At 31.8% G+C, this 14,499-nt stretch overlaps 1 protein-coding gene across 5 annotated transcripts in view; it reads left to right on the top strand.

Moving 5' to 3' along the window:
• The window catches only part of EIF4E (eukaryotic translation initiation factor 4E), a 41,097-nt gene extending 32,581 nt beyond the window's left edge, over window positions 1-8,516 (top strand). For all 5 annotated transcript variants that reach the window (XM_003772949.4, XM_031943455.1, XM_031943452.1 and 2 more), the window contains 4 exons: window positions 4,884-4,947; window positions 5,337-5,450; window positions 6,178-6,317; window positions 8,238-8,516. In XM_003772949.4, coding sequence (XP_003772997.1) covers window positions 4,884-4,947; window positions 5,337-5,450; window positions 6,178-6,317; window positions 8,238-8,352 — 433 coding nt within the window. In that variant the 3' untranslated portion in view covers window positions 8,353-8,516. The remainder of the gene's footprint in view (window positions 1-4,883; window positions 4,948-5,336; window positions 5,451-6,177; window positions 6,318-8,237) is intronic.
• Window positions 8,517-14,499: the final 5,983 nt, after the last annotated feature.

Raw genomic sequence — 14,499 nt, 5'->3', positions numbered from 1 at the left:
TATCATCAGTTATACAATTCTTAATCCGACTGACCATTTTATATCTAGTACACTTTTTTCTCCTTTCCCTATCCTCAGGTTCCTTTCTCTCCCACAAGGACAATCATGAGAAATGTTGTCAAGATGATCTTTTTTTTTTGTTGTTGTTTTTTTTTGTTTTGTTTGTTTGTTTGTTTGTTAAGGTAATCTTGAAGAAATCCAGTTATAGTATGTCCTTATCTTTCCTCTGAGAAGTTTTATTAATCTTTGATATTAAAAATAAGAAATTTAGGGTTATGTTATTTTTATAAAGAAATTTAGGGTTATTTAGGGTCAATTTTATTATGACCTGTTGAGATCATCTACTCTCTTTGAAATGCTCACAAAGTCTAGAATCTAGACTCTCATGTTTGAACCACCCCATATTTATTCAGTGCAACTAGTCTAACCTCAGGCCTTTGATCTAGGTTATTGAACAGGCTTCTTAATTACCTCAAGTTTTTGCTGCATCTACCTCTTATATGCTACACACAGTCTCCTTAGTGATTTTCTGTAATTACAGAGTCTTATCAACCCTATTAGATCCTTATTGCTTCTGGTATCAAATAAAAACTCCTGTTTAGAAACCCTTTATAACCGGCTATCAACTGTCTTCCCTGCCTTATTTGACATCACTTCCCTTTTACACTAAATAATCCAGCAATATTGACCTTATTTCTTTTCTTCCCCCATTCTACTTTAATCTCTTGTCTTCATACGAATTGTCTGGAATACTTTCCCTCTGTAGATTATCTTTTTTTCTCTTTCTCTTGAAGACAAAGATCAGACCATCACATTCTAAATGAAGCCTTTTCTGATTCTACCAGTTACTGTTGTGAAGCCTCTTTCCCCATTATTTATATCTATATTTACCTTTTATTTATAATGTGCGCGCGTGCACACACACACACATACACAAATATATAAGTACTTTTCTTTCCCTTTGATTGTAAACTGCTTGTGAGTAGGAATCTTTTTTCTTTTTATTTGTATCCTCAGTGTGGCTAGCATTGAGCCTGACAATATAGTAAGACCAAAGAAGGAGCTCACCTTCTTTGTTTGAAGTATCCACCTCTTTTTGAAAACAAGGACATTTGCTCATATCTGGTATGGTGTGGTACCTTACCCTTTTATTAATTTTTCAGAAATCAAATCAATTTTTTGATTGTTCTCTGGGAGTACACCCCCTGAGATGATCCACTGTGCCTGGTAACTTAAACTAATTGAGAGTAGCTATATATGCTCTACCATCTTCTCAGCTGTTTTGGTTTCATTTTTCTGTTAACTATTTATTTGTATTCTCTCTTTTCTAACATGAAAGTCTTATTTCTGTTTATGTAGTGGAAACAAGTGTAAAAAAAAAGTGTTTGAATAGTTCCCTGCTATTTTCTCCATTGCTTGTTACCATTATACCATTTGTTCCAAATAAACTTCAGGTTTTTGTTTAATTTTACTATTCCTCCTTCCTCATTGTGGCATAATGGAAAAAGTACAGAAGTCAGAAGACCTGGTGTCAAGCCCTGCTCTGCTACCTATTTGACTAGACAAAATGTCCTTTTTGAGTTTTGAATACTTTTCCCTAAATATTTCACTGAGTTGTTGTGAAGAAAATCTTTGTAAACTATAAAGCTCTATAAATAGGCTCCCTTAATGCTATTTTTATATATTAATCTGTTTAGTGCAAGTATAAAATTTTCCTGAATTTATAAACCAAAGCTTTCTCCATATTCCTATCTACTTAGAAAGCAGCATTCCATTTTTCAAAGAACTTTGAAAATGAACTATTTATCATTTTTTCTTTAAAATGTAAACTTAATTTTATTATATTTTTGTTTCTCAAATCCGTTCCATTAACTCCCTTCTACATTGAGCATTTATTAAATGCCTAATATATGTCAGATACTGCCCTAAAGTGCTAAAAAGACAAAAGACAATTCCTGCTCTCAAGAAGCTCACAGTCTAATGGAGAAAACATGGAAACAACTATATATGAACAAGATATATACAAGATAAATTTAACAACAGAAGGAAGGCATTACAATTAAGGGGGGGATTAGGGAGGCTTCCTATACTGCGTATTTGTTATTTTTTTCTTTTTTCTTTCTCTCTTTTTTTTTTGCTATCAGTGTCATAAAAGTGCTGCTACAAATATTATTTTGGTTTGTATGGGAATCTTTCTTTTTGTTTGTGACCTCCTTTATGGTATGTACCTAGGAAGGAGAGAAACCACAGTTCTACTAACAATGTATTTATTAAATATGCATGTCTTCCCTTAGTCCTTGCACATTGACTATTTCTGTACTTTATCATTTTTACCATTTGAAAGATAAATGAGATGAAACCAAAGAGTGCTTTTTTAATTTGTAGTAGACTTGAAGCATTGTTAAATAAGGTGGCCGTTAATCATTTGTATTGTCATTTTTGGAAACTTTTATATCTTTTGATCACTTATCTTTTAATCACATAGTTTACTTCCAGCTGCTTTCTGGAAAGGCCAGCAACAAGTATGCTCATAGGGCCTTACATTGTTGGGACCATGTGGTTGGCTTAATAAGGATATATATGGTGGGTTTCCCAGGTTTCTTAAATATAGTTCATGCTGATGACAAAACTACAGGGCAAATAGAAGAAAGGATAATGTATTTTGTCCCCTTGAGATATTTGAGGGGAAACCACTTGAAGATTTCCCTCAAATTAGAAAGGTTTAACATTAATTTTGATACAGTATCCTTTAATATTTTAATTTTTATTCAGTTCATGTAGCAGGGGGAAAGGGAATATAAGTTGTTTAGGAAGTGTAGCAGTATTTATACTTATAGTTACAAGGGTCCCCTTTACTTCCAGAACAATGTCTCATCCAAAAGTGAGTATCATATGAACCAAAAATTGACATTTGACCCATAAATAGCCAAACTCTTGTCTTAGATTTATCTAAATTGTTTGGAGAAATAGAGCAGTGTCTGTATTCTTTCATTACTTGAAGCATTCTTAAGTTAAACTTTTGAAGGAAGACCACCTGAGATTTATTCTTTAGTGCTGGCTCATCCTCACATAGAAGTAACTTTGATTTAGCTCAAGTAATGGGAAAGCTCCAACAGATTCCATGAAGGTGGAAAATATAGGCCTGGTGACAGACCATTTCTGTCCCTCATTCATGGACCAGCCTATCTGGGGTAGGAAGATGCATTGCCAGTTTTACCAAAGAATGATTTAAAGCCATAACAGCCATCAATTTAGTTTGTGTTGGTAGAAGAGGGAGTGCAACTAATAAAATATTAGGTAATTTAAGTATTTGAAAATTTTATGTAGAACTTCCACATTAGGATCAAATTATGAACCTACTATTATATTCATCATTTCTGCATAGCTTGTATTTTTAATCTGTATGAAATATGTCCTCCCCAAAACTGTCATGTAGGGAGTCCATAATTCATTGACAGGATCATATAGCTGAAAGGGGGACATCAAGAGGTCAACTAGTCCAGCCCCCTTTTTCCAGTGAAGTGAGTACCTACATCATCCCAGATGGCTACTCTCTGTTCTGGTCTTCAATATCTTTGGGAATTGAGTACTGTTTCAGTGTTCTTACTGCCCTGTGTTCAAGATAACTTTCCTTGTGTTCATGAAAATATCAAATTTCATGTTTTATTTCTTGTGCTTTCTCCCAACATAGATTATTACTAAGCATTCTCTTGTAAAGCTTACCTTATTATCCCAGCAGTATTACATGGTAATCAAAAAAAAACAAAAAATTGCAGACTTAGGCTACCATAGAGAGAGGAGCATGGCGTCCAGCATACTACTAATTACAGTTACGTTTTGTGTCCCCTATGTAGCAATGGTCATTTTTGCTATTTTTGTGATGTATCTTGGGATATACATTGACAGAACTTAGAGAACATTTAGAATAGATTGAGAATGATGATTCGGGGAGAGGGGGAGACTTAGAGATTATACTAGATAAAGGATCAGTTAAAGAATCTGAAGATATTTAGCCTGAAGTAGAAAAGGTTTGGTCAGGAAATAATAGACTGCCATATGAACAGAGATTGTGGACAGATTTATTTAGGCATCTGAGAAGATGTAAGAACAATTTGTGAGTGTTGCAGAAACACAACCCCTTAATTTAAAGGGAAAACATGACTCTTGGTCAAATGAGATGTTTGGGCAGTGTGGAGGGGGTTGGTAATCAAAGGGGGGGGGGGTGACTGGGTTAACTGACTTCCCCAAGGTCACATAGCTAGGATGTGGTGTTAAGTGTCTGAGGCCAAATTTGAACTCAAATCCTCTTGACTTCAGAGCTGGTGCACAACCTAGCTGTCCCAAAGGAGTGATTTTCAAATTAAAGTCTGGATGACCACTTGTTAGGGTTGTTGTAGCAGGAGTTTCTAGCCAGCCATCTATGAACAAACTGGACTCTGAGATCCCTTTCAACTGTTGAGTTTGTGATTCTCCAGCATACAGTTAAAAACAGTTAAAAAAAAATATACTCTCTTCTGCTCCAGTCTAAATAATTCATTTTACTTAAATCTTTTAAACCTTTGTGGTCATATAAGTTTATACATATACCCTTATTGTTCCTAATATATTAAATAAGTCAAATTGGATCAGATGTGACAAACTGATGTTTGACATTACAGAAACATTAGGCATTTTACATCAAAAACAGTTCACAATATCAGAAGAAAATTCTTGAACTTCATGAATGAAAACCTGATTAATAAATCCATTTAAATTGATAAGTATGAATTTTAAATATCTTAATTTTGTCATCTGTTTTCATCATAGTCTTTAAAAGCGGTACTAAAAGATCTTAATTCTGCCCCATTTTCTCTTGTTCATAACTGTCATTTTCTTTTACATAGTTTATACAACCATATCCAGCTGTCTAGTAATTTAATGCCTGGCTGTGACTACTCACTTTTTAAGGTATGACTTAACAATTGCTGATTTTAAAACAAAGTGGACATGTATTATTTATTTAATCTAAGAAATCTTGTCATAATATTGAAACATGGCTTAACAGTATGCAAATATTGTGCATATATATGCATTGTCAAGTGGTTTTTATAAGTATATTTTGAATTAAGGAACCTAGTATCTTTATCTTAAATGTAGTATGCAATGATGCTATCCAAGGACTGCATTAATGGATTAATTTAAATTCATAATCAGTAGGATTATTTGTGGACATTATTGAGGCAAAGGGAGTTTTTGTTTGCAAAGTTGCATGACAGGGAATTGATATTTTTTATTTGAACTTTAGTAATCAGTTTTTGAAACAGTTATCCCTGATAATTTGCCCTTTTATTGTATAGGATGGGATCGAGCCTATGTGGGAAGATGAAAAAAACAAACGAGGAGGACGATGGCTAATTACATTAAACAAACAGCAGAGACGAAGTGACCTTGATCGCTTTTGGCTAGAGACAGTAAGATTTTTAAATTACAAATAAATTTTCCAACAGGCTATTTAAGAGTATTGTCTCTTAGTGATTATATTCCAATCCTTTGGAAACAATGTCTTTCCCTTGTTTGAAAAGATAATAAGAAACATCTATTTGGGGAAATATGAGTAATTGCTTATATACCAATATATTGTTTAATACAAAGGATGTTTGATTAATGAATCACCTTAAGTATCCTGAGCAAAAGAAGTACTTTGCCTTTAAATTATTATTTTTTTAAAAGATGTAGTTAGGGCTCATGATTAGTGAATTTGTAAATTTTGGTCTTTTTACTTCATAGTCTTAATTTTTTTTTATTACATAGTTGAGATAGGCTATCAGTTGAAGGCAGTTTAAAATTATTTTTTATATTTTTATTATATTTTTAACATCATAGGAATAGTTTATTCTTATGTTAATTTGTAACCTAGTAAAAGTTTGCAATTTGTAACTATCGCCTGCCACATAAATATATTTAACTATATGTTATGAATTTTTTCCTTAAAGAATCAAGAGAAACTAGCAGTTTTATCTATAGCTGGTGTTTATATAAGTTGAATTTCATCCGTTCATCAGATCTCTGAAGAATTGTACTAAATGACAAAATGTACTAAATTAAAGGATTAATTTAAAAGCAGACTATCAAATGAAGAACTATATATATAAATACATAAATATGTTGTAATCTAATAAAAGTTTTTTTCTTGGTTAGCTGCTGTGCCTTATTGGGGAGTCATTTGATGACTACAGTGATGATGTATGTGGAGCTGTTGTTAATGTTAGAGCTAAAGGCGATAAGATAGCAATATGGACTACTGAGTGTGAAAACAGAGATGCTGTTACACATATAGGGTAAGCTGCATTTCAGAATATTTATCAATATTAGAGTATTAAAAGATGAGGAAGCATATTTTTATTTATAGCTTGAGAGTGCTTTCCATGAACACTTCATTTTCATTCTTACAAATTCTCAAGAATTTATATTCGTGTTTTATTAGTTACATGATCCCTCTTCTTACACTTGATTTATTCTGTCTCTCACAGTGTTTTTGAGCCAAGTAATAAAATAAAATAGTTAATCAAAATACTTAAATATTCTGCCATTGTGTTGAAAACTATTAAAACAAAATTTTATTTACTAGCACTTCCCCTTATTTTAGTATCAGTTATACTGTTATTAACTATTGATACTCTGAAAAAAAGTCATGCCATACATTCATATACATTCATAGATAACCAAAACATGAAGCTTAATTCTGGGATATTTAAAATGGGGTGAATGAGGCTGAAGAGTAAAGGGGGGGGGGGGTAATAGGAGACCAAAACATGTACAGGTTTCATGCTAGATTCTCCTTCAAAATGTTTATTACATTAAGTTTTGATTTTTTTGCTCAGATTGATGAAAACCATGTGAACATTCTGTGTTAAAAATACATTTAAATTAATAATTACTATCTAAAAATTCCAACAGGAATATTTAGGATATACATTTGCAGCAGATATTAAGTAAATGAGAAGCTGCATTGCATGGTGCATAGAGGCCTTAAAGTAAATTAATTTGGGTTCAAATCTTCCTTCTGACTCATACTAGCTATGATTATGTTCATTTCAAATTCTTAGTATTTAGTATTGGTGAAGACACTTCCTATACATTGAAAGAATTTGATTCATATTCCCATCTAATAAATGTGTTTGTGGTGTGTCTTTTGAATGTCTTAGTTTTTATCTGAAATATGTATATCTTTTGTTAAGTATTTTCTATTTGTACATGTTTTTTATACTTTTAATGTGTGAATTTTTTCACTCATTTTAATTTGACTTCATAGGTTCCAGAAATTTTCAGATTTTACAAGGAAAATTTTTTCTATCAGCCTATAAAAGTAGCTTTAAAGGTAGTGTAGGTAGTGTAACAGTCTCATCCCAATTAGCCATGCCTCATAAATGTCTCCCACAATTAATAAAGTCCCATTACAATCGAATGAATGGCCATAATTGGTGGTGGTGGTTGGATTTTTGTTGATTTTAAAGCTCTCTGATATTTCAATTTTTTTAAAAAAAAACTAAATAATTATGGGCTTTTCCCCTTGATTTTTGATCAATATTCCAAACCAGTCACATTTTAGATTACCTTCTGTTAAGGGGAAATAGTTGTCATACCCTATAGCAGTGAAAAAAGGCATTTGTTTAAACAAAGTGTTTTGTAAAACAAAATTTTTTTTTTTATCTAGTTCTTCAGGAGGTACTTTGTCAGAGAACAACATTTTAAGGATTTTTATTTTGAACCACATATAAAGAGTGTGTGTGTGTGTGTGTGTGTGTGTGTGTAGCTACACATTCGTAGAATATTATTATTCTTGTCTTGAATTTTGCTTACTCTGCTGATGTTTGGTTATAGCTTTAGTTTTGGATACATAATAGACTGAGTTCATATTGTATTACTAGCTGCCTTGTTTTCCCCTTCTGTGAAGTAGGGGCAATCAGAATTTAGCCTGCTTTATAAGATTAGTGAGGAAAGCACTATCTAAATTTTAGGTACATTGTTATTTTATTAGTTATCTATTCCTGAAATTGAGCAGATGTGAAACTGATTAGAAATCAATCAGCATGAGAAACTAACATGTAAACATCAATAAATGGAAAAAGAAAATGCATGTATTTTGTCTGTTTTATTCTCTGTAATATATTTTCTTGCTTAGAAGTATAGATAACATAAAATATTTTCCTGTGAGTACAAAAGTAATGGCATTCTTTTCTTTCTTTACCCCTTTTCAGGAAGGTATACAAGGAAAGGTTAGGACTTCCTCCAAAGATAGTGATTGGTTATCAGTCCCATGCAGACACAGCTACTAAGAGCGGCTCCACCACTAAAAATAGGTTTGTTGTTTAAGAAGACACCTTCTGAGTATTCTTTCATAGGAGACTGCGTCAAGCAATCGAGATTTGGGAGCTGAACCAAAGCCTCTTCAAAAGCAGAGTGGACTGCATTTAAATTTGATTTCCATCTAAATGTTGCTAAGATATATGAGAAGTCTCATTCGCCTTTGTCTTGTACTTCTGTGTTCAAATTTTTTTCTATTTTGACTAGAGTAACTATTATCCCAATCAAAGAATTACAGTACACATCATCCCCAGAATCCATAAATGTGTTCCTGGCCCACTCTGTAATAGCTTAGTAGAAGCATTACTATTACAAAAACATTTTATCTATCCACAATATTCAGAAAAGAAATTGCATTTCTTTACATTACAGAGAAGTACTTCTGTTGTATATTGCATTGTATGCAGTAACATATTTTACTGGTTTGGAAGAGTATGATGCATACCATTTTCTAGCAATTTTCTTTGTTTCTTTTTTTTTTTTTTTTTTTTTTTTTTTTTTACAGCATTATTTTTTGCTGTAATCTATGCTGATGGCTGCTAGATTTAATTTATTTGTTTCCCTACTTGATAACATTAGTGATTCTGATTTCATTTGGTTTTTTGGTTTTTTTTTTGTTTTGTTTTGTTTTTGGTTTTTGGTTTTGGTTTTTCCTTTTTGGTTGGCTTTTTTTTTGTTTGTTTGTTTTATTTTATTTTTTTGTTGTAGTTTTTTTTTGCTCATGTAACATTGGTGAAGGATCTGGGAATATGACATAAAGGTGGAATAAACATTAATTTTGTGCATTCTTTGGTAATTTTTTTGTTTTTTTGTAACATTAGAGCTTTGCTACAAATTTATGCATTTCAGTCAAATCAGTGATCTATGTTTGTGTGATTTCCTAAACATAATTGTGGATTTTAAAAAAATGTAACATCATAATTACATTCCTAACTAGATATAATAGTATGTCTGTTTTTGTATCTTATGCTGTATTTTAACACTTTGTATTACTTAGGTTATATTTTGCTTTGGTTAAAAAATGGCTCAAATAGAAAAGCGGTCCCATTCATATTAAGACAGTGTACAAAACTGTAAATAAAATGTGTACAGTGAATTGTCTTTTAGACAACTAGATTTGTCCTCTTATTTCTCCATCTTTTACAGCCAGTATTTGTATTTTTTGTTATAAGGCAGTGTTTACTGTGTCTTCTGTTGTAGTGTCTTTAAAAAAAAAAAAACCAGCATAAGTTTGGAGCTCTAGTTTGATTATTATGTTTATTAAAATTTTTAATAAATTGAATAGGTAGTACCATATATATGGAATTAAATTGATGTGGCTTTTTTTTTTAAAAAACGAAGGTAATTTTCATATTAACTCAATATATTTTTGATGCTACTTGTTTACCACTTAATTTGTATGACTATTTTGACCCTTAAGTGCATCATTGTTAGATTTAAGGCAATAGCTACTATAAAATGGCTAATTGCTGAATGGTGATAACAGGAATTTAGTGAAAAGGGAGACATACCCTAAGAATATATTTTATTTTTCACTCCAAGTTTGGTATAAATAGGTATAAGTATTTTGGGTTTTTTTTTTTTAAAAAGATGACATGAAGTATCTTAAAGTTCTTATATACTTTGAAAACTTTTAAAATATCTGTAAAAATAAAGATTAAGCTTAGGAAAATTGCATGACACTGTTGAAGACAGTTATAATGCAATTATTTTGGAGCCTATGAAATTGAATATGATTGCCAGAAATGAGAATATAAACTTTATAGAATTCAAATGAGAAAAAGATTATATTCCTTTAAATATAATTTATAACCTAAATTGTTGAAAATCATATAATTAATTATAGACTTTATAATGCTCCTTCTTATATACTCTTTAAACTAATACAAAATTATTGGAATGGTAACATTTAAAAAATATTTCATGATTTTATAGAATACTTTGAATTAGGGTTCTCAAATCCAGGATCACACCTGTTTGCTCCCCCTTATTCACACTAACATGTAATTTTAAAAATTAAAGACAATTTTTAAGAATTAGAAGAAACAATTAAACAGTGGTGGTATAAATGCATGAGTATTCCATAATTAAGTCAGATATACAACTTGAGACTATGGGTCTGAAGTCTGCTAGAAGAATTATGTCAGTGCCTCAAATTTATTTTGTGTTCTAGACTTGCATAATTCAATAGGAAGGGCATCGCATCTCAAGACAGAAGGCCTGGCTCCAAATCCTGCTTTTCCTTTCCCGCCTATGGCACCATGACAACTCATTTAACCTCTAGGCTTGCATTTCTTTATCCATAAAATAAAGGAATTGGACTCGATGACTTCTGAGGTTCTTTCCAGTTCTACTTCCCTATATTTTTTTATATGTATAATTTAAATATCTGCTACCATTGAAGCTTATTATGGACTTTTACCTAATAGCAAAAGTCCAGCTTATTATGGAGTACGTCTCTCATAGGGTCAGGTGATCTTAGTTTATTCATCTATGCTTTAAATATGATATATTGGAAATTCTGAATAAGTTGTTTAAAAGAATAGGTTGAATGTATCTATCCATATTGTTAGAATAATTGAAATTTCAATATCACAAAATACTTATGCCCAGTTATTACTTGAAGTAATTTTTTTTTTTTTTTTTTTAGAGAAAGTGAGAAGCAACATTTGTAGTGGCAGCTATTGACACAGTATTGCAAATGAGGGCAAGGGGGAGAGGGAGAATTGTTAAATAATGTACCTACTGCTTCTGGGACCTCATCTAGATTCCAGCCCACTTAAGTGCATAGAAATGTATTTGTCTGCTAGCAATTGATTAAATAGTTTAATAGCTGGTTAGATATGCACTTTGACAAGTATAAGTTAAGAAGTATACAGTTTCAGGTGTATTTAGCTGTGTCGAATTATCTTATGTCCCAAGATAAAGAGATAGATTTTTAAGTTGATACAGTTTAAGAACAGTTGTAACATAATGTTAAAAGAATAGTTGAATTTAAAAAGAAGCATTTGATTTGAGTTGATAAATAAGGGGAATTTGTAAGGATTACACATTTTACTTTTGAAAATGAGAGATGAGAAATAAGTCTGTCAGAAGTAGCTGTAAAATTAAAACTTACTGGAATTGTTGCTCAGAATTTAATTACTTTTTATGCCTCTTATCTCCATGAAGTCCAGCAGTATTTCAAACAGATAATTTAGGACAATGCTTTTTAATGTAAAGATAGTATTTCTTCCTGCTATGGAGTTGGGAGTAGGGAGTGGATAACTAAATTCCATTTCTTTAAGTCCTCTGAAACTAAAGTCACTTTTATGTTCTAACCATGTTGGATTGAATCTACCATGTTGACACATTTAAAAAAAAAAAAAGTGAACATAAATGTATAGCAGTGAACTTAATAAGAGGTGCTTTCATCCACAAATACCAATAAGAATGAAGATGTCTATCAGACTGAGATGAAATTAAGTTTCTTGGTTTGTACTTGGATTGCAGAAAAATTATTGTTGGTTCTTCATTATTTTGATGAATCTCAGATCTTGTAGATCGAACAATGGAGCTTACAGCTCATCCAACCCATGGTGGCATGGGTCACTAATCCACACTCCATTGTGAATTTACTACAGGGTTCCACTTTGTGTTCTATGGGCCTTCCTCCTATGGACCTGATATTTTCATGGATACTAATAATGTGTTTAAGTTGTGCAGTGATGATCTCTCTTGACAACTGGCTGCCCATACTTTTGGTTATGTCTTGTTTCTCTTAGTTCTTAATTGGTAATGATAAAAGGCCCACGTGAACCTCTATTGCCTTTGGTTAAGTTTCAATTTTAATTCATAATACAGTGATAATATATTAGCGTTGGGAAAGTATTGGTGATAAGCTTTTATTTTCGGGAGAAAGGTGGGAATTGTTAAAAGTACATTTTTTTCAAAGATGCCCAATCTTCAATTTGGGACCTAGTTCAATATTTTACTACGTTTGTTCAATTGTTAAACTTCAAAACATCTTTGTTCCCTTGGTTTTTCCTATATGAATAGTTAGGTGCTCCGTTCCTTTCCCCTCCTCTCCCCCAAATTTTGAATTACTGTGGGTCTTATTTAGGAGGCTCATTTGTGTTTTCCAGTCTTGCAATTAATACAAAGTCATCTATAGACAGGATAGTCTAGAGACTTATTTGTACTCTGCCCTAGACCCACTCCTTTGGCTTACACACACTTATGTTATGGCTAAGCTTATTATTTACCATTGTTACATCTTTCTAGGAACCTGTGATTTTTGACTTAGTCATGGGAAACAACTTGATTGAAAAGCCTTTAGAGGTATCATTTTCTCTACTATATCATTTAGTTCAAATAATGAGCAAATTCTTTCACCTTTGTGAAAAGGTCTACCAGAGAATAATGGTTATAAAAACCTTTAGGGCAGTTATGTGGCACAGTGGATAGAGCACCAGCTCTGAAGTCAGAAGGACCTTAGTTCAAATCTGGCCTCAGACACTTAATACTTCTTAGCTGTGTGATCCTGGGCAAGTCACTTAACCCCAATTGCCTCAGCAAAAAAACAACAACCAAAAAAAACCCTATCTTTGACTTATTCTTATCTTCATGATACCCTCCACACATGCACATGTAGGGTATTTTCCCTTAGGAAATAAATATGTGGGTTGTTTATATTAGTATTATGTTTGGGGGGGGGTTTCCTATGTCTTTTATTTCTATGTCTTTTATTATAATTACAGACTTGGATCACAAATTTTCAATTTGAAAAAAGATCTTGGTCATCTAGTCCAATACTTTTATTTTGAAAATGAAGGACATAGGCTTAAAGATGTTGAGTGGTGGGTTGAAAGGATAGAATTTGTACTGGTATCCTATACCTCCAAATACAATAACTCTTGATTTCAGCTGTTACCCATCACTGAGCCTTTCTCTATATATACTTTAGAAGTTAAGGTGCTCTTCCTTTAATGCTTTAATACATGTAGTACATTAAAAATTGATTTTAGACCCTAACTGTTGTTCTATTGTCATTGATAGGTAAAGAGTTAAATTTTTACAGATCTTTGCTGTTTTTCATATTCTTCCAGTTAAACGCCCTTGAGGTGCTTTTTGACATCTTTCAGCCTACTGAAAATTTTATTTTTCCTCAATTGCCTTTGGGTTTTTTTAATTTATGAAATAATACTATTATTACCACTATTTTTACTTTGATATTTTTCTAGCTCTATAAAGTAATTTATTGGCAGTTTGATTGATATGGCACTGAATAAGTAGATTAAGTTGAATTGTAATTTTTATTGTATTAGCTCTGCCTATCCATGAGTACTTGATATTCTTCCAGTTGTTTAGCTCTAAATTTGACTACTACTCTTTTTAAAAAGAAGTTTGTATTTTAAACTGATGTTGGCCTAGTTTGCCATATTTCACCATTTGGCAAAGAGATTGTATTTGGTTTCTAGAATTTTATATTTCCTCAAAATATTTCTCAATAAGTACTTTCATGCATTTTTCTCCCTTCAGTTGTTTACTTAAATCAGTTAGGTTGGAGTTTCTTTAAATTCATTGTCTTCTCATCTTTTCTTTCTAGTGTGCAACTTTGATTCTTATTTTTAAGTATTTTGTATGTAGCTGATTTGAAAATGAATCTCACTTTTCATTAGCCACAAATCATACTCTGTGTGTAAAAAGGTTTGGGTTGGAGGAGAGGGTCTAATGGTTCGTTTTCATTTTTAGTATAATTAACAAGAATTCGTTTTTGTTGTTTTTTCTTATCTCCCTCCATTGGGGGAAAATGTATATTTATAGTTGAGCAAAATAGACTGTTGCATTCATCTTGTCCAAAAATAATGATTCAGACTAAATCCTGAGAATATCATCTCTGTCAAATGAGGAGCATGTTTTATTGAACTCTGGAATTGTGGTTAGTTGTTGCATTGCTCACTCTTCTTGAAGGAAATGTTTGTGACTTGGACATGAGGCTTCTATAGATAGTCTATAGATCTTTGAATTCTCATATTTCTTAGTCTTGATCCATTTTCTCCCAACATTTTTTGATATTCTTTTCACTTAACCCACCATTGTGTTGAAGTTACATTAGTATGTCTTAAAATGTTATTTATAAAAATTTTTAAGTGTTTTTCTTTTTAAAGTATGTAT

The sequence above is a fragment of the Sarcophilus harrisii genome, chromosome 6, assembly GCF_902635505.1.
Source record: "Sarcophilus harrisii chromosome 6, mSarHar1.11, whole genome shotgun sequence".
NCBI lineage: Eukaryota > Metazoa > Chordata > Mammalia > Dasyuromorphia > Dasyuridae > Sarcophilus > Sarcophilus harrisii.
This window is presented reverse-complemented; position numbering and strand designations above follow the sequence as displayed.